Raw genomic sequence first — 21,218 nt, 5'->3', positions numbered from 1 at the left:
CTATGTATCTGTTGTTCGTCATGTAGGTGAGAGGGGTGTATCTTGGCTATAAAAGATCTTTGTACTTTTGTGTTGTCACTCTCAACGGTTCATTAGAAATAGGGAATCGTTGAAAGTCAGTGCTATTGCAAAGCTCTTATTATTAAAGATGTAGTTTAAGTATAACTCTGACTGGTGTGTGAAGTTTGTCTCTCTCCTCATTTGGTAATACAGAAATTAACCACCACAAGGTTAGCAGTAAAACCTTGAAGTCAGCCCTAGCCATAACAGGAAGCCGGTGTATCGAGGCTAGCAGTGGAGTAATATGATACATTTGTTTGGTTCTAGTCAAGATATCAGCAGCCGTATTTATCACTAACTGAAGTTTATTTAGTGCTTGATCCAGGTAGCCGGAGGGTAGCGCATTGTGACAAAAGCATGGGTTAGCTTTTCTACATCATTTTGGGACAAAAAGTTTCAGATTTTTGCAGTGTTACGAAAATGGAAAAAAGCTGCCTTTGAAATGTTCTTGATATGTTTGTCAAAAGAAAGATCAGGGTCCAGAGTAACGCAGAGGTCCTTCACAGTTTTATTTGAGACGACTGAACAACCATCAAGATTAATTGTCAGATCAATCAGCAGATCTCTTTGATTCTTGGGACCTAGAACTAGCATTTCTGTTTTGTCTGAGTTTAAAAGTAAAACATTTGCCGCCATTCACTATTCTCTTTTGTTTGTTTCTGATATTCAGAAACGGAGCTACGAGCTAAAGTTGAGGAGTCAAAGAAATTAGACTTTGGGAAGTAATCTTACACAATAGGTGACTATTAATTGATCAAAGCACTTTCTGTAAGAGAATATGTATAATTAAATTGAGGGTTCATGTAAATTATCATAGTAAAACACTTGGTAGCAGATACAAATATTTGGAAACATGCCCATATTCACAATTTATACCAATCAAATGAATTCAGAACAAAAGTTATGAGTCAAAGGTCACCTGGCCTTATTTTATACCAAAGCAAATTACTTTCATATCCGATTTGATTTCTGTATAATTTATTTCCCTCTCTACATTTTCAGAAGAAAAAATATGCGCACTAAGTCCACCCGACCAGCAGAGTTCCCTGTTGTCAAAACTAGTCAGTATAGGCGCAATGTGACTCTTTTCCATTTCACTTGCTGTGGTCGGCAACCGATGTTATGCTTTTGGGAAACACACAAATATCTGCTTAGAAGTTTGCCTAGTTTATTGTTACTGCGTGTCTATGCCTTATGACACCCGGGAAAATGAAAACACCGACAATCTATACTTTTTAAAGTTTGTGATAACTCATAATTTCAGGTATGTTTGAAAGCGTTTCTCAAAATGTAACAGTGCGATACCTAAGCCTTCAAGTTATCTGACGTAAAGTTTCACATCTACTTCAAAGGACACAATGTAGCTTTAATGAAATTCCGTGCCGCATAGTACTTTTCATGTTCTATTTTATACTGTATGTGATATCAGCAGTCTTCTTGAGGAAGGCAACAGTATGCTTGGTTTCCGGGGCGTGACTTTTGTTTTGACATAACTTTTGACTTTTGAACGCAATCAAATTTGCCTTTTGAAAAGATTTTCAACATAATTGTGTTACTATCATTATGCTATTACATTTTAATGCCTTAAAGTAACAGCCTATGTGATTGTAGATATTATGTAATTCATTACAAGTTAACCATTTAAAAGTCTTATCTTTTCAAGATTGATCAGCGATGAGAACCATATAATGTGTAATAGCCTAGCCTATTTTTAAATAATTAAAAGACACTCTACAATAAAATATAGATTATTAATAGAATAATCACGTTTTGCTGTCTCCCAATTAGATTCTGATGTATTATTTGTAACATTTCAGGCATGGTGCTCCTCACATTCCTCATAAATCAGTCCTTATGTAGGATGCTTGAAAGGGATTGAAGGCAAGTCAACGCCATGGGCAACCAAGACAACTTGGAAGATGTGTTTGTTGCTGTCATTCGTCCAAAGAATCAAGTCAGTCTGAGCTCTAAGGAATATCGGGCTAAAGCCTATGAGGTAAGACTACAGTATATTTCATATGATACAGTAGCGACCATGCAACATCTAGCAACCTCATCCAGAGGTTAGGATCTCTTTGCATAGCAGCAAGGGGTTGGAATGACAGTAGCAGGGTACTGTGTTTGTGTCCCAGTCTGGGCTACCCCCTGAATTTGTTACATTGATTTCAGAAGTGGGATACACATTTCATATACATGTTTAAGTAACACTGCGAGTAGCAGACTATAGTTAATGCAAAGTGTCAATGCCTTTATTAATACATTTAGTGTAAGGACGCTCAGTTTTGCAAAGCTCACTGGAAGTTCATAGTTCTGGTTTGTGCCTTGATCCTGAGTGGCGCAGTGGTCTAAGGCAGTGCTAAGGCATTACTAAAGACCCGGGTTTGATCCCGGGCTGTATTACAACTGGCCGTGACCGGGAGTCCCATAGGGCAGTGCACAATTGGCCCAGCGTCATCCGGGTTAGGGGAGGGTTTGGCCCGTGTAGGCCGTCATTGTAAAGAATAATTTGTTCTTAACTGACTTACCTAGTTAAATAAGAAATATAAAAATATTACCATATCATCAACCCCAAATCTGCTTCAATATCACTTTACGTTAACCCAAATATTGTTCATGGCCAATTACAATTATTTAGCTTATTGTTTGATTTCATAAATGTATTTCTCGTTCAGTTTATGTTCCCCATCAACATGTGTAACCCTATTACCCATCCTTTAGATCCTGTTGATAGAAGTTCCTTTGGAAGGAAAAGAGAAGAAACGGAAAAAAGTCTTACTGGCGACCAAAATCCAAGCGAGTGGGGACACAGCCAGAAGCATTTTGGATTATGTAGACGAAATGACTAAACCCATTTCTAACAACCAGGGTTTTATTGGTAAATAAATACATCTTTGCTTCTTTTCTGTAATTATGGTAGCTTTCCAGGTTTGGATGTGAATCGTTTGTTAATGTAAAAGATTTATGAAGAGTAGAAAGACATTTGAAATAACAAATTGTATCAAAGCGCTGATCCTGTTGTTCATCACAGGAAAGCGTGTGGTGCACATGAGGAAATTCCCTCTCGATGTTGACAATGAAGGGAAAGAGGTCTCCCTCTTTATTGTGCCAGTCAATGTCAAAGGTAGGACTTGACACTAACTTGTCAGCACATAACACATAAAGGGGTATAAATTATTAGAAATGGTATATATGCTCATTAATTATAAACAGTAGGGACCGGAGTTATTGGATCCCTTGATAAAGATAAGCAAAAAAAGACTTTATAAAATGAATTATGCAAATACTGAGCTATATGTATGCTAAAAAAAGGAAACATTTTATTATTTTATACTAATACAAATTACTCAGATAAATAGATTTTGTTTAAGAAGTAATAATAATTTAAAAAATAATCTCAGATGGGGTCAGAATTATTGGATCCACTGTTTTCTATACTCCAGCACCTGCCCCTTGCGAGGACCATGACACTGAGCCTTTTTCTAAAATGTTTTATGAGATTGGAGAACACATTTTGGAGGGATCTTAGACCATTCCTCCATGCAGAATCTTTCCAGATTCCGGATATCCTTCGCCTGTGCTTATGGACTGCCTTCTTTAATTAAAAAGACAGGTTTTCAACGGGGTTCAATTCTGGAGAATAAGACTGCCATTGCAAAAGGTTGATTTTGTGATCAACTAACCATTTATTTGTGGATTTTTATGTGTGCTTGGGGTTATTGTCTTGCTGGAAGATCCACTTGCGGCCAAGTTTCAGCCTACTGGCAGAGGCAACCAGGTTTTTGGCTAAAATGTCCTGGTACTTGGTAGTTCACGATGCCGTTGACCTTAACAAGTGCAAAATAGCCCCATAACATCAAAGATCCGCCCCCATATTTAACAGTTAGGATGAGGTATTTTCTGTATATGCATTGTTCTTTCGAAGGCCAAATCCACCGCTGGTGTGCGTGGCCAAAGACCTTTATTTTCGTGTCATATGACCAGGTTCAGGAGGCTGAAACTCGTCTGCAAGTTGATCTTCCAGCAAGACGATAACCCCAAGCACGCATCAAAAACCAATAATTTTGACCTGTATCTTTTTATTATTTGTTAAACAAATATTGTATTAGCAATTGTATTAGTATAAAATAATATAATTTATGTTTTTTTTGCATACAATATAGGTCATTATTTATATTATTTAATACTATATAAAATGTGTATTTTTTGCTCCTTTATCGAGGGATACAATAATTCCGGACCCCACTGTAAGTGAAAGAGTGTTAGTCCATTTTTGTCCGATGTACTTTTTAAACCATTCCTAATAATATAGTTTAGCTAGCAATGTTTTTTTTATTGTTGTGTGCTGCTTATTGGTCTTTCTGAACAGATAACAGCAAGCCTATCTACAGCCCTGGTAGCCCCAGTTTTTACTGCCTACAGGATATCATACGTGTGTGTAGCGAGACCAGTGCTCACTTCTCCCCTATCACCTCAAAGATGCTCCTGGCCTTGGACAAGTAAGTCTGTCTATGATTTCATATTGAAGTCATTTAGCAGGCACCCTGATCCAGTGTGACTTACTGTTTTTGGTGTGTATCAGAGAGCTGAAAATCAGTGTAAATGGTAGCATCACTTACTGTACCATCTGCATGTCTGTTGTATTTAGGCCACTTCGTTGTCGGTAGGTAGACCAGAGGTTAGAGAGGTGGACCAGTAACAGGAAGGTTGTTGGTTTAATTCTCGGGCCGGACGATGAAAAAAAGTGGGGAACTAGATTGGTTACTGGAGGGCTGCTGGTTTCAGATCATTAATACTATCCACTACTGTTGTGCTCTTGAGCAAGGCACTTAACCCCGCTGCACTGCGACTGTCGTTGTGCTGCTTCCAGCCTCCTGTGAGTTTGTGGTGTCCGGGGAGTTGGGATTGGGAATAACAAAAGATATTTAAAGCGATTTACAGTGCAGTGAGTGGCACATACAGTGCCTTGCGAAAGTATTCGGCCCCCTTGAACTTTTTGACCTTTTGCCACATTTCAGGCTTCAAACGTAAAGATATAAAACTAATTTTTTGTGAAGAATCAACAACAAGTGGGACACAATTATGAAGTGGAACGAAATTTATTGGATATTTCAAACTTTTTTAACAAATAAAAAACTGAAAAATTGGCCGTGCAAAATTATTCAGCCCCTTTACTTTCAGTGCAGCAAACTCTCTCCAGAAGTTCAGTGAGGATCTCTGAATGATCCAATGTTGACCTAAATGACTAATGATGATAAATAGAATCCACTTGTGTGTAATCAAGTCTCCGTATAAATGCACCTGCTCTGTGTCTCAGAGGTCCGTTTAAACTGCAGAGAGCATCATGAAGAACAAGGAACACACCAGGCAGGTCCGAGATACTGTTGTGGAGAAGTTTAAAGCCGGATTTGGATACAAAAAGATTTCCCAAGCTTTAAACATCCCAAGGAGCACTGTGCAAGCGATACTCTTTCCATTTCAATATTATCAGACCACTGCAAATCTACGAAGACCCGGCCGTCCCTCTAAACTTTCAGCTCATACAAGGAGAAGACTGATCAGAGATGCAGCCAAGAGGCCCATGATCACTCTGGATGAACTGCAGAGATCTACAGCTGAGGTGGGAGACTCTGTCCATAGGACAACAATCAGTCGTATACTGCACAAATCTGGCCTTTATGGAAGAGTGGCAAGAAGAAAGCCATTTCTTAAAGATATACATAAAATGTGTTGTTTAAAGTTTGCCACTAGCCACCTGGGAGACACACCAAACATGTGGAAGAAGGTGCTCTGGTCAGATGAAACCAAAATCGAACTTTTTGGCCACAATGCAAAACGTTATGTTTGGCGTAAAAGCAACACAGCTCATCACCCTGAACACACCATCCCCACTGTCAAACATGGTGGTGGCAGCATCATGGTTTGGGCCTGCTTTTCTTCAGCAGGGGCAGGGAAGATGGTTAAAATTGATGGGAAGATGGATGGAGCCAAATACAGGACCATTCTGGAAGAAAACCTGTAAAAGACCTGAGACTGGGACGGAGATTTGTCTTCCAACAAGACAATGATCCAAAACATAAAGCAAAATCTACAATGGAATGGTTCACAAATAAACATATCCAGGTGTTAGAATGGCCAAGTCAAAGTCCAGACCTGAATCCAATCGAGAATCTGTGGAAAGAACTGAAAACTGCTGTTCACAAACGCTCTCCATCCAACCTCACTGAGCTCGAGCTGTTTTGCAAGGAGGAATGGGCAAAAATGTCAGTCTCTCGATGTGCAAAACTGATAGAGACATACCCCAAGCGACTTACAGCTGTAATCGCAGCAAAAGGTGGCGCTACAAAGTATTAACTTAAGGGGGCTGAATAATTTTGCACGCCCAATTTTTCCGTTTTTTATTTGTTAAAAAAGTTTGAAATATCCAATAAATTTCGTTCCACTTCATGATTCTGTCCCACTTGTTGTTGATTCTTCACAAAAAATTACAGTTTTATATCTTTATGTTTGAAGCCTGAAATGTGGCAAAAGGTCGAAAAGTTCAAGGGGGCCGAATACTTTCGCAAGGCACTGTAGTAGATAATTCACCCACCATAGAGACATTGGTAAACCTTACCAGAACGTCACCTACTAAACCTTGACCTTTGAACTTGTCCACCTGCCTTATCCAGGTGGCTGGCAGAGCAGCACACCATGCCTCACGCCATTCCAGCTCTGTTCCGGCCCACGCCGGCGGACCGAGTCAAGACCAACGTGAGTAACCCTGCCTACATCAGAGAGGGCAAACCCAGTGACGGGGGTTTGCACATGGGTTACACTGCCTTGGAGATCAAGAGCAAGATGCTGTCACTGGAGAAGGCTGACATGTGCATTCAGAACCCTCTCTACGGCTCAGACCTGCAGTATACCAACCGGGTGAGTGCCCTTTGCCCACATACTGTTTTTTTATTTTTTATTTTTAGGGGTAGATCAGCTTTACAGATAGATTGTAGCTTCCATCAATGTAAGTGTCTACATAATTTTCAATCCCCCATATATATATATATATATATATATTTATTGATTTATTTATAAATATATACAGTACCAGTCAGAAGTTTGGACACACCTACTCATTCAAGGGTTTTTCTTTATTTGTACTATTTTCAAAATTGTAGAATAATAGTGAAGACATCAAAACTATGAAATAACACGTGGAATCATGTAGTAACCAAAAAAGTGTTAAACAAATCAAAATATTTTATATTTGAGATTCTTCAAAGTAGCCACCCTTTGCCTAGATGACAGCTTTGCACACTCTTGGCACACTCTTCTCTCAACATACATAAACTCAGCAAAAAAAGAAAGGGCCCTTTTTCAGGACCCTGTCTTTCAAAGATAATTCATAAAAATCTAAATAACTTCACAGATCTTCATTTAAAGGGTTTGAACACTGTTTCCCATGCTTGTTCAATGACTCATAAACAATTAATGAACATGCACCTGTGGAACGGTCTTTCAGACACTAACAGCTTACAGACAGTAGGCAATTAAGGTCACAGTTATGAAAACTTAGGACACTAAAAGGCCTTTCTACTGACTCTGAAAAACACCAAAAGAAAGATGCTCAGGGTCCCTGCTCATCTGCGTGAATGTGTCTTAGGCGTGCTGCAAGGAGGCATGATGACTGCAGGGCAATAAATTGCAATGTCCGTAATGTGAGACACCTAAGACAGTGCTACAGGGAGACAGGACGGACAGCTGATCGTCCTCGCAGTGGCAGACCACGTGTAACAACACCTGCACAGGATCGGTACATCTGAACATCACACCTGCGGGACAGGTACAAGATGGCAACAACAACTGCCCGAGTTACACCAGGAACGCACAATCCCTCCATCAGTGCTCAGACTGTCTGCAATAGGCTGAGAGAGGCTGGACTGAGGGCTTGTAGGCCTGTTGTAAGGCAGGTCCTCACCAGACATCACCGGCAACAAAGTTGCCTATGGGCACAAACCCACTGTCACTGGACCAGACAGGACTGGCAAAAAGTGCTCTTCACTGACGAGTCGCGGTTTTGTCTCATCAGGGGTGATGATCGGATTCGCGTTTATCATCAAAGGAATGAGCGTTACACCGAGGCCTGTACTCTGGAGCGGGATCGATTTGGTGGAGAGTCTGTCATGGTCTGGGGCGGTGTGTCACAGCACCATCGGACTGAGCTTGTTGTCATTGCAGGCAATCTCAACGCTGTGCGTTACAGGGAAGACATCCTCCTCCCTCATGTGGTACCCTTCCTGCAGGCTCATCCTGACATGACCCTCCAGCATGCCACCAGACAATGCCACCTGCTCATGATTTCCTGTAAGACAGGAATGTCAGTGTTTTGCCATGGTCAGCGAAGAGCCCGGATCTCAATCCCATTGAGCACGTCTGGGACCTGTTGGATCGGAGGGTGAGGGCTAGGGCCATTCCCCCCCAGAAATGTCCGGGAACGTGCAGGTGCCTTGGTGGAAGAGTGGGGTAACATCTCACAGCAAGAACTGGCAAATCTGGTGCAGTCCATGAGGAGGAGATGCACTGCAGTACTTCATACATACATACATACATACATACATACATACAAATATCTTTTAAAATATATTTTCCTGCCAACCCTCCCCTAATTGGACTAAACTAATGAACAACAACACTTTGGCTTATACACACTATATACATTTTACGGAAACAATTTATTTTACAATATTTAGATATGTTTGTTTTTAGTCCGGTCCTTCCTCTTACCTCAACCTCTCCCATCTATTTCTGATGTCCATCCAGTTTGATTTCTATTTGCCATATATTTTTAACTGTGCTGTTTCACAAAAGTTCTGAACCTTTATACAGTTTACATACACAGTATATTTTACATTTGTTATCTTGTTATTATTAGTCCCACCCTTCAGCTCCATTCAACTCCTCCCATCTGTCTCTTAACACCATCCATATTGGATTTCTATTTTCAATTGTGCTGTGATGCTTAACAAAAGTTCTGAACCTTTATATTCTCATTGTTTCTACAGATTGTAAATTAAAGCTAAACATTTTTGCTAAAAGTATTATTACATTATTGATCAGCTGACTGTGACTTTTCAAATCACCCAGTATTGCTATCTGCAGCATTAGCTCCAGGTAAATGTTACAATTCTTCAGCCATTCCTGGACCTGTGACCAAAAACAAGCTACATATGGACATTACTAAAATAAATGATCTAATGACTCTGTCTCTTTGCAGCAAAATCTGCAGAGCTGGGAAGGTTGTATCCCCCATATATATATAACATTCTATTTGTTGCAAGAATTTTGTATAATCATTTAAATGGAAAAGTTCTCAGTTTTGAATACAGCTTCGTTTTACGTATCAGTTCATAATCCATGTGCCGTGGAATCGGTACGTCAAAACAATCTCTTCCCCACTATATTGCAATATATATGGCACAGCTGTAATTTTTTTTTGTCTTTAAATTAAACTGGTATATATATTTTTTTATTCATCACAATTTTCTTTAACCACTTTTGGTATTTAATGATAGCGTTTTTTCCAATCCTTATCCTCTCCTGAGGGACGACTTACAAGACAGTTCACATTTTTGTTTTAGCCCTGCACTGATATACTTTTATTTTAAACAGTAATACTTTGTATCATCATCAAAATATTTGAACATAAACTAGTGTTTACGTATCCTCTATATTTTTGCCATTTCTAGGTGGACAAAGTTATCATCAACCCTTACTTTGGCCTTGGTGCACCAGATTACTCTAAAATCCAGATCCCTAAGAGAGAAAAGTGGCAGCACGGCTCTAACAGTGTGACAGAGGAAAAGTGAGTGAGCGTCCCAAAATTTTACTTCAAAACAACTTCATGCATTTTCCTGACCAGGGTTCAAATAGTATATGTTTTCCTTCAAATAGTTTGAGCATGTCTGGAGTGCCAAATGGGAAACATTTGCACATTTGGGACAATTCCATCTGTTCCATTGCACCAGGCAACCTCAATCAAGCCCAATTCTGTATGGCATTCTCTGGAGTTTGGGCCTTTTCAAATGCTTCATGACATTGTGAAGTCAGTGATTGAACGGGCCTATTCTCTGTCTCCTCCCTAGGGAGCGTCAGTGGGTGGATGACTTTCCCCTCCACCGCAGTGCCTGTGAAGGCGACACAGAGCTGCTCACCAAGCTCCTGGAAAGTGGCTTTTCAGTCAAACAGCTGGACAGCGACCACTGGGCCCCCATCCATTACGCCTGCTGGTATTCTCATATGGGGGATGTTGTGTTTTAGCACAGCTGTAGACCAAAACAAGTGGCGGGGTGCCATTTTGCTGAAAAACAAATCCCAGATTGTAAACCAATTCCCTGAAGTAAATGTTAAGTCCTCTATGGACAATAACGTTTCTATTTATCTTTTTTTTATCGAACAGCTATCATCAAATAAGAGTAAAACTTTGGTGTTGTTTTGACTGTAGGTATGGTAAAGTGGAGGCGACCAAGCTACTGCTGGAGAAGGGAAACTGTAACCCCAACCTGCTGAATGGCCAGCTGAGCTCCCCGCTGCACTTTGCTGCTGGAGGGGGCCACTCACAGATAGTACAGCTTCTGCTCCAGCATCCTGAGATAGACCGGGTAAGACTGAGACGGGGGTTGCTAAACCTAACCCTTTTCTTAATGTTAACCTCATTATCCTAACCTGCTGCCTAAGTTTTGCTAACTTGTTACAAAAAAGTAACTTCGGTATAAAAATGGCGTGAAAATAGTCTTTCCCTTATGGCTAAGGTTATGACTAGGGTTAGACTTCAGCCAGGGTGTGGACATGAAGCTGGGGTTAGGGTTACGGCAGGGTGTGGACGTGAAGCTAGGGTTAGTTTTAGGGTTGAGCCGGGGTGTGGACGTGAAGCTAGGGTTAGTTTTATTGTTGAGCCGGGGTGTGGACGTGAAGCTAGGGTTAGTTTTAGGGTTGAGCCGGGGTGTGGACGTGAAGCTAGGGTTAGTTTTATTGTTGAGCCGGGGTGTGGACGTGAAGCTAGAGTTAGTTTTAGTGTTGAGCCGGGGTGTGGACGTGACGCTAGGGTTAGTGTTGAGCCGGGGTGTGGACGTGACGCTAGGGTTGGGGTTGAGCCGGAGTGTGGACGTGAAGCTAGGTTTAGGGTTAGGGTTGAGCCGGGGTGTGGATGTGAAGCTAGGTTTAGGGTTAGGGTTGAGCCGGGGTGTGGATGTGAAGCTAGGTTTAGGGTTAGGGTTGAGCCGGGGTGTGGATGTGAAGCTAGGTTTAGGGTTGAGCCGGGGTGTGGACGTGAAGCTAGGTTTAGGGTTGAGCCGGGGTGTGGACGTGAAGCTAGGTTTAGGGTTGAGCCGGGGTGTGGACAAGAGCAAAGGATGGAGAGACAGCAGAAGGCCGTCAGCATGGTTTAAACCTAATTCTAACACGTTTGAATTCCCAATTCAACACCTTAATGTGCTGGAATAAAAGCCTGCACACCCAGTATCTCTCCAAGACCTGAATTGGAGAAGCCTGGTTGAATACAGTATATCCTCCATCCTATTTGCATGATGGCCACATACTGTGCTGGTACCAGTGGAACATCATAGTTTAGGACTTCAATATGTTTCCAGTAGTAAGTAGCAGTTAGAAAGTAACTTTGCTTGCTTGTTTTTATTAGCACATAGAGGATCAGCAAAAGAGATCGCCCATGCAAATCTGTGAAGAGAACAAGCAGAACGAATGGGAGGAGACAGTGAAACTCCTACAGCAAGCCAATAACAAACCAGTGAGTGTGAAGTGTGTGTGCATGTATGCTACACAGACTTGTCAAAGACTTTTATTAAGTTTAGAAATGTATAAAAAAAAACTGTGTTTTCCATCTGCAGTACGAGAAAGTGCGCATCTACCGCATGGACGGCTCGTACCGCTCGGTGGAGCTGAAGCACGGCAACAACACATCAGTGCAGCAGATCATGGAGGGCATGCGGCTCTCCAAGGACACCCAGCAGTACTTCACCATCTGGATTTGCTCTGAGAATCTCAGTGAGTCACACATACACAGATCCAAAATGGCCACCCAATATCTAGGCTTAGGTAGTATATGCTTGTATTTGTAATATCTTATTTCCAGGTTACCTGTGCTTATTATACCCTTTGTGTGTTTCTGTGTCTTGTCTTCCATCAGATCTGCAGCTGAAGCCCTACCACAAGCCCCTGCAGCACCTGCGTATCTGGACCGAGATTGTCACTGACCTCACTGTCCTGGACCCCCAGAGGGAGAACCCACAGCTCTTCCTCCGTAGAGATGTCCGTCTGCCCCTCGACATTGAGAAAAAGGTTTGTAACCAATTTGATTTTGATGAACTTTATTATCCCCTTGGGGAAATTCTGCATCTGTAAAGCAAGGATTTGGGATTTTGAATATTGAGTAGATCAGTTTTTCTCAACTCTGGTTAAGTGAAACCCAGAGGGTGTGCATGCTTTTGTTCCAGCCCAGTAATAATACACCGGATTAAACTAATCAAGGGTTTGGTGTTCAAGTTAATCCATCCATGATTGGCTTGAATCTTCTCCCCCAGATTGAGGACCCCCTGTCCATCCTGATCCTGTTTGATGAGGCCAGACACTGCCTCCTCAAGGGCTTCTTCCCCTCCCCAGACAGCAAGCTGATCACCCTGGCCAGCTTGCTGCTGCAGATCATCTATGGAAACTATGAGAGCAAGAAGCACAAGCAGGGTTTCCTTAAGTAAATATCTTAAATCGGTCCCTGAATTGAATCAATTTAGCATAATACTCTTCTTTAAAACTGGTGAAATCTTGGTATGATATTCAAAGATAAGGTACAGTACATAAACCTGTGGTAATATGATATACTATTGACATAACCGTAAATGTTTTGTTTTCAACAGTGAGGAAAACCTGAAATCTATTGTCCCGATATCCAAGGTGAAAAGCAAAGCGCATCATTGGACAAACAGGATTCTTCATGAGTATAAGGTTAGGTTTATTTTCATTATTTAGTTTTTGTGTAATATACATTTATATCTGTGTGGTCAAACGCTTACCCTTACTTCACCTTATCTGCCACAGAACCTCAGTATGAGTGAGGGTGTGAGCAAAGAGATGCACCACCTCCAGAGGCTCTTCCTGCAGAACTGCTGGGACATCCCAACATATGGTGCTGCCTTCTTCACAGGCCAGGTCTTCACCAAGGCTAGCTCCAGCAACCACAAAGTCATCCGCGTCTTCGTGGGTGTCAACACCAAGGGCCTGCACCTCATGAACATGGAGACCAAGGTGCCCCGGGGCTATTTGTTTGTTGGGACCAGAGTATATGTATACAGAGAACTAATGGTGGAAAAAGTACCCAATTGTCATACTTGAGTAGAAGTAAAGATAAGATACCTTAATAGAAAATGACTCAAGTAAAAGCACCAAGTAAAATACTACATGAGTAAAAGTCAAAGTATTTGGTTTTAAACATACTTAAGTATCAAAAGTAAAAGTATAAACAAGAAGGCACCATTTTCTATTATTATTTTTTTAATTTATGGATAGCCAGGGGCATGCTGCGACCCTCAAACATAATTTACAAACAAAGCATGTTTTTTGTGAGTCTGCCAGGCAGTAGGGATGACCAGCGATGTTCTCTTGATAATTGTGTGAATTAGACCATTTTCCTGTCCTAAGCATTCAAAATGTAACGAGTACTTTTGGGTGGCAGGGAGTAAATCTGTATGATCTGTATGGAGTAAAAAGTTCATATTTTTCTTTAGGAATGTAGTGAAGTAAAAGTATAAAGTTGTTAAAAATATAAATAGTAAAGTACAGATACCCCAAAGAATGACTTTAGTTCTTTGAAGTTATTTAACTGTATTACTTCACTGGAGAGAACCTTGTTTAACCATGCAGTATACAGAATACAGTAGTATACTAAGACGCATGAAACATACTTCAGAAACATACTTAAGCTGAATACATTGAGCAATCTGTTTAATCTACTAGCACACAGCTCAGACACCCATGCATACCCCACAAGACATGCCACCAGAGGTCTCTTTAAAATCCCCAAGTCGGGGAATAGACTATGGGAGGCGCACAGTACTACATAGAGCCATGACTACATGGAACTCTATTCCACATCAGGTAACTGATGCAAGCAGTAGAATCAGATGTAAAAAACAGATAGAAATACGCCTTATGGAACAGCGGGGACTGTGAAGAGATACAGGAACAGACTCACGCATACGCACACAAACGCTAGCACACGAATCTACACACACACGTACATTGTAATATTGTACATATGTAGTGGTGTAATAATGTTATGATGTACTGTTTTATCTTTTGTTTCATATGTAATGCAAGTGCATTAATGTGTTTGGACCCCAGGAAGAGTAGCTGCTGCCTTGGCAGCAGCTAATGGGGATCCCTAATAAATACAAATACATTCTTATCTACTGGTCACAAAGTAAGCATGGATGTAAATGTCTAAGTATAGAAAGAACGCCTCAAAAGTATCGATTTTAAAAGCTTTGTATATTTTTTACATTTTCATGTAAATGCCCTGTTACTGATACTTGTGCATATGTTCTACTGTGTATCTGTAGGTCCTTCTTATCAGTCTGGAGTATGGCTCTTTCATGTGGCAGCTAGGGCACGCTGATCAGTACTTCCAGATTCACAGTCTGGAAAACAAGATGAACTTCATTGTGCACACCAAACAGGTAACTATAGGACCTTTCCCAAGTCATTCCAATGGATGTACCTGTGATTATGTTGAATCAATGTGTTGTAGCCTGGAAAACAGTGCAGATTGTATGATTTGTAGGAAAATATTAACCGTAGCGTACAGCTCTAACTCTAGAGTTTAATCTGGGCAATATTACATGAAATTGCTTATTCATGTGCTTCTCTTCTTTTCTCAATAGGCTGGCCTTATTGTTAAACTGTTAATGAAGTTGAGTGGACAAATGACTCCAAATGACAGAAGTTTAACAGACAAGTATGCATATGGTTGACTCACGTTCAAAGACGATATTATTCCTATGTACTTCTTTTGTCGATTGCTTTGCTTTCTTGTATTGGACCATTGCTTTTTTTAAGGAAAAAAATCTGTTTTCACCAAATACATAATTTTGTATCACATCAGAATAAACGTTTCACATTTTGTTTATTTGATATTCAGATTTCTGTAACATTTCATGGTTGTAAATAATGTGTATTTAATGGTTCATCTTAATAAAATGAATGCGAGTAATTCCTTGTTTTGCTGAAAAATACAAGTCCGTCTTAAGAACAGATTAAAAAAAACTGTGCATTCAGTGCAGTGCAAAGCAAAGATACATTAATTAGGCCTAATAAATTAAAGTCAATCTCAGATAGTCAATGAAATAGTGTGGTGCCAGGACAACAACCTCTCTCCCTCAACATGGGCAAGACAAAGGAGCTTATCGTGGAATACAGGAAACGGAGGGCTGAACGCGCCCCCCTTCACATTGATGGGGCTGTAGTGGATTTGGCATGGGCCCTCAGATCCTCAAAAAGTTATACAGCTGCACCATTGAGAGCATCTTCGCTTGGTATGGAAACTGCTCGGCATCTGACCGCAAGGCGCTACAGGGGTAGTGTTTAGTGCCCAGTACATCACTAGGGCCAAACTCCCTGCCATCCAGGACCTCTATACCATGCGGTGTCAGAGGAAGGCCCTAAAAATGATCAAAGACTTGAGCCACCCAAGCCATTGACTGTTTTCTCTGCTACCGCATGGCAAGCGGTACCGGAACACCAAGTTTGGGACTAAAGGCTCGTGAACAGCTTCTACCCCCAAGCCACAAGACTGCCATTTTATTAACAGTTCAGCAATGTGGACTATTTACATTGACCCCCTTTAGAGAGGACCCCCTTTAGAGAGAGAGTGTGTGTACACACACAGTACCAGTCAAAAGTTTGGACACACCTACTCATTCAAGGGTTTTTATTTTTACTCTTTTCTACATCGTATAATAATAGTGAAGACATCAAACTATGATATAACACACATGGAATCAAAAAAGTGTTAAATCAAAATATATTTTATATTTGAGATTCTTTAAAGTAGCCACCCTTTGCCTTGATGACAGCTTTGCACACTCTTGGCATTCTCTCATCCAGCTTCACCTGGAATGCTTTTCCAACAGTTTTGAAGGAGTTCCCACATATGCTGAGTACTTGTTTTTCCTTCACTCTACGGTCCAACTCATCCCAAACCATCTCAATTGAGTTGAGGTCGGGTGATTGGAGGCCAGGTCATCTGATGCATCTTGGAGGTGTGTTTTGGGTCATTGTCCTGCCGGAAAAACAAATTATAGTCCCACTAAGCACAAACCAGATTGGATAGCAAATCACTGCAGAATGCTATGATAGCGATGTTGGTTAAGTGTGCCTTGAATTCTAAATAAATCACAGACAGTGTCACCAGCAAAGCACCCCCACACACACTACATATGCTCCCATACACACTCGCACATAGACACACTTTCACATACGCTGTTGCTACTCTGTTTATTATACACAGAGTGTACAGAACATGAAGAACACCTGCTCTTTCCATGACATAGACTGACCAGGTAAATCCAGGATCCCTTATTGATGTTACTTGTTAAATCCACTTCAATCAGTGTAGATGAAGGGGAGGAGACTGGTTAAATAATGATTTTTAAGGCTTGAGACATGGATTGTGCAAGTATGCCAATCAGACCCTAATGAAAAAAGATTGCAGTCAGAGTGCAGTATAACTGCCGTATACTGCAAATACTGCATCCAAAATAACACCGTTTTTTTTACTACAGTAATTTTACTGTGTAACTACAGTTCCAGTGTAGTACACTGCAGTTATTCTACAATTACTGCGTCCAAAATACCACCGTCGACTGCAGTTACTGCACTTTTACGGCAGTTTCAAAATGGCATTATTTTTGTGTAAGGCGAGGGTGAATGGGCAAGACAAAAGATTTAAGTGCCTTTGAACAGGGTATGGTAGTGTGAAGAACTGCTGTTGGGTTTTTCACGCACAACAGTTTCCTGTGTGTATCAACAATTGTCAACCACCTAAAGGACATTCAGCCAACTTGACATAACTGTGGGATGCATTTTTTGTCAACATTGGCCAGTATCCCCATGGAACGTTTTCAACACCTTGTGGAGTTAATGCCCCAACGAATTCAGGCTGTTCTGAGGGCAGTACTGAGTGCAACTCAATATTACGAAGGTGTTATTAATGTTTTGTAAACTAAGATCCTGATTGCATACTTGCCTAGTCACTTTTACCCCTATCTACATGTACATGCTGAATTACCTTAACTACCTCGTATCCCTGCACATTGACTCAGTACTGGTACTCCTTGTATATAGCCTCGTTATTGTTATTTTATTGTGTTACTATTTCCTTTTTTATTTAGCAAATATTTGTCCAACTTTTTAACTCAGCATTGTTGGGCTCATAGGCGCATGTGACCAAAACTATTTAATTTGACTTGAAAATGTTACGTGAGAAATCAGACGAAGGACTGGCAACGGTAACAGCAGTAGCTGCCACATGAGCACACTCTGCTCAAATAAATTACTTAACTTGTCAACAGTACATTCATTTCAAACCACATGAGAAAAATATAACAGTGTGCAAAGCTGTCATCAAGGCAAAGCGTGGAATCTCAAATATAAAATATATTTTATTTCATAGTTTTGATGTCTTCACTATTATTCTACAATGATGAAGAAAAAAAATAAGAAAACCCCTGGAATGAGTAGCTGTGTCCAAACTTTTGACTGGTACTGTACATTTACCAAGTGAAGTCCATAGCAAAATATTGGTTATTGTTTGAACATGTGAATAAATTCAATTGGATATGTATCAACATTGTATGAGAGTGGGTATTGGTGGTTATTAAATAAATTATAATATAAATGTAATCCAGATACTCTATATCCGTGTAAACGACATAAACATAGCCTAGCCTACATCTAGGAATATTGCTTTGAACCGTTCACTGGTATAACAATTTTGATTTCCATTTGACCATTTTGTATTAAATGTCAAGTTTCATGAATTCACGAGGGGCGTATTCATTCCGGAAAACGTTTACCGTTTAATAACCAAGCGGAAACAAACAGAGCAAAACGAGATTTTCTATTGGACAAATTCAGGTAGGTCCCTCGCGTTTTCGTTCCTTTTACTTCTGTTTAATAAACGTTTTGCAATAGAATCGGCGTAATCAATACGCCCCTGTCGCACACGGTTTTAGTAGACTACAGTAGCCAATGAACTTTGAGACATCTAGACCTATTCTAGTCTGTATGTAGTTCAACCAATGTTATTCTCCTCGAGGCATTCTGCTTCACTCGGGCATCTGTAAAATAAAACCCGGAAGTGATATCCCTTACATATTGGCTGTGTTCGAGAGCATCAAAACCGTGATTTATAATGTGTAAATTGTGACTGACTGATCTGCAAACAATAATGAGTAGTTATTTATGATGCAAGCAGTGGCGTGTATTCATGGTTTCCAAGGGATGCCAAGGGAAGCAAGCCCCCCCCCAAAAAAGAATTTTCAGTGGTGTAAAGTACTTAAGGGAAATACTTTAAAAGTACTTTTTACTCCATACATTTTCCCTGACACCCAAAAGTACTCATTATATTTGGTTAGCAAAATGGTCCAATTCACACAATTATCAAGAGAACATCCCTGGTCATCCGTACTGCCTCTGATCTGGCGGACTCACTAAACACAAATGCTTTGTTTGTAAATTATGTCTGAATGTTGGAGAGTGCCCCTGGGTATCCGCCAATAAATGTAAAAAATATATTGTGCTGTCTGGTATGCTTAATATAAAGGAATTTGAAATGGTTTATACTTTTACTTTTGATACTTAAGTACATTTTAGCAATTCCATTTACTTTTGATACATAATTATATTTAAAACCAAATACTTTTAGACTTTTACTCAAGTACTATTTTACTGGGTGACTTTCACTTGAGTCATTTTCTATTAAGGTATCTTTACTTAAGTATGACTATTGAGTACTTTTTCCAACACTGTATATTTTGTCTCTTTTAAAAAAAAAAATGTTCCTTCATTTCGCAAGACGCTGAATGTATCTCACTGGAGAAAGCGCCCCTCTGTCTCTGTATGTGTAGGTATCTATCTGATGCTGTCTGATCAAAAAGAGTATGACATTGTTGCCGCCTGTAGCATTGATTGCAAGGGAAGCCAGCGAACATTTGCCCTCCCTTGATTAAAAAAAAGTATAAAATAATAGCCAATCAGTGTTGAGCTAAACTGAGTGAGCTCAATTGTGAATGGTCCTGGCGCACCAAAAAAAGTTCAAGGGAAGGCAATTTGCATTTGTCTTCACACCAATCACATCAAAAGCAAAACGTCATTGACAGAAACACTTGAATTGTTGCATCTCGTTGTGTCGTTGTCCTCCGGTGGCTAGCTATAGCAAAATTTGTCCCTTTCCTAAATTAGCCATGGATGGAGATTGGGATTTGGATTTGTGGTTTTACTTAATTCTTCGTACTGGCCCTGGAATATAATGGTGATTCTGATCCAACCATAAATGTATACGTTGTGCCCCTGGCCTGAGACGATGGAAGTTCAATATGTACAGTAGCTAGATGTAGTAGGCTAATGTTAGCTGGCTCATCGTTGCCCATGAAAGGAAGTTAGGCTAGCGAGCAAGCATTTTAGCCAGGAAGTCTAGGACAACAAAAATTAAAAGCATGTACTGTATGACAGAGTGATAGACCATTTGGTCAACATGAAAAAGAGGAGGATGGCATTGGTGTTTCTCTACAAGCAGGGTGGGTCAACATGTACTTGCCCGGACTAACGTGCACGCACACATGCGCAGGCACATGCACACACACACACAGAAATCAGAATCATGGATATCATATTTAGCTTACGTTGATTGGACTAAATAGTTTTTGGTATATTTTAGTTGATGTTGAAAGTTGAAATGGTGCTGGAATAGTGGAGGCAGCTCCTGTTTTCTTTGTGACTTGCGGTAGGTAAGTCTCCATGGTTCTAAATCAATGGTTGTTTAGTAGTCTGAAAATGCCAGAAACATTAACTTGCTTGACCATGCTGTATGTCATGTATCGGTTTCATGTAATATGCTTTGTTGACTTCACCAGACAAAGGTTGCTCTCAGGTTTTGTGATGAAACAAAGGTGCCATCTTATTGTCTAGGCCTTAGGCCTATATATCATTTTAACCCTCCTGTTGTGTTCGTTTAATGTTAATCAATTCTGTGTTTACGGTCCAAAATGACAACCCCATTATAGCCGATTATAAATCCATAATAATACATATATTATCACCTAACTTTTTTTATCAACTTAAGTTCTTGTGAACATTACAGGTTTTGAACTTCTATTTGCTATTTATGTCCTGTAGGCCTCATTGACCTGAGCTCATACAACTCGTTTTTGAGTAAAAAAAAATATGTATGGGTTATTGACTATAACAATACTCAGAGGAAACATTTACTTATTTATCACAGACTACTTTGTGTCAAGGTTTAACAAAGGACATTTGTTTTGAAAACATTTCACATTTTTAAATAGTGTCAGGATTTTGTGTCATCAACCTGGGATATGGCGTATCTCGTTGGCCCTGGGATCATCCTGATAACATTTTCAGCCGACAGCCGACCTCTCCTCTCATGTGGGGATGAAGACCAGGACAAATTCCCATTCTTTGACCGGAATGTAACAACAACCTCAGCAGGGCCCTCTTCCTCATCCCTGGATTGTTCCACATCGGTTGTCTCTTGGTCTGGATCATATTCTGTGTTGTCTTCAACATCTGACACTTCCTCCTCTAATGCATCTTCACTGTCAGTTTCCTGGCCTCTCCTCCTCACCAGTGTCATGATCAAAGATATGATCAAGAGCCTCACATACAGTATATCGTTTGGTCATTGTGCTGCCACAGAATGAATTGTGAGCAAGGCCTCAAAAAAGCTTTATATAACAGACCTGCCAGAAGAGTTCTATGTATTACTGAAACAATTTTGCAATTGTTTGTGAGAATGCCAACAGGTGTGGTTCCTGTGGGGGAAAGATTCTATTAGGGAAAGGTTCCCGTGGGGGTTGGCATGGAAGCCAGGAAGGGGAGTG

The 21,218-nt window shown here is 40.4% G+C and overlaps 1 protein-coding gene across 1 annotated transcript; it reads left to right on the top strand.

Annotated features, from left to right (window-relative positions):
- Positions 1-1,130: 1,130 nt before the first annotated feature.
- Positions 1,131-15,310, top strand: LOC106588566 (KRIT1 ankyrin repeat containing). The gene is made up of 17 exons (XM_014177702.3): positions 1,131-1,324; positions 1,878-2,056; positions 2,779-2,935; positions 3,089-3,181; positions 4,427-4,556; positions 6,729-6,972; positions 9,783-9,898; positions 10,179-10,322; positions 10,538-10,694; positions 11,729-11,836; positions 11,937-12,093; positions 12,236-12,387; positions 12,630-12,796; positions 12,960-13,047; positions 13,141-13,347; positions 14,661-14,777; positions 14,982-15,310. Exons 2-17 carry the CDS (start codon positions 1,955-1,957, stop codon positions 15,069-15,071), a joined length of 2,229 nt encoding a protein of 742 aa, XP_014033177.1. The 5' UTR covers positions 1,131-1,324; positions 1,878-1,954; the 3' UTR covers positions 15,072-15,310.
- Positions 15,311-21,218: the final 5,908 nt, after the last annotated feature.

Source organism: Salmo salar, chromosome 27 (genome assembly GCF_965601325.2).
Source record: "Salmo salar chromosome 27, fSalSal1, whole genome shotgun sequence".
NCBI classification, from domain to species: domain Eukaryota; kingdom Metazoa; phylum Chordata; class Actinopteri; order Salmoniformes; family Salmonidae; genus Salmo; species Salmo salar.
This window is presented reverse-complemented; position numbering and strand designations above follow the sequence as displayed.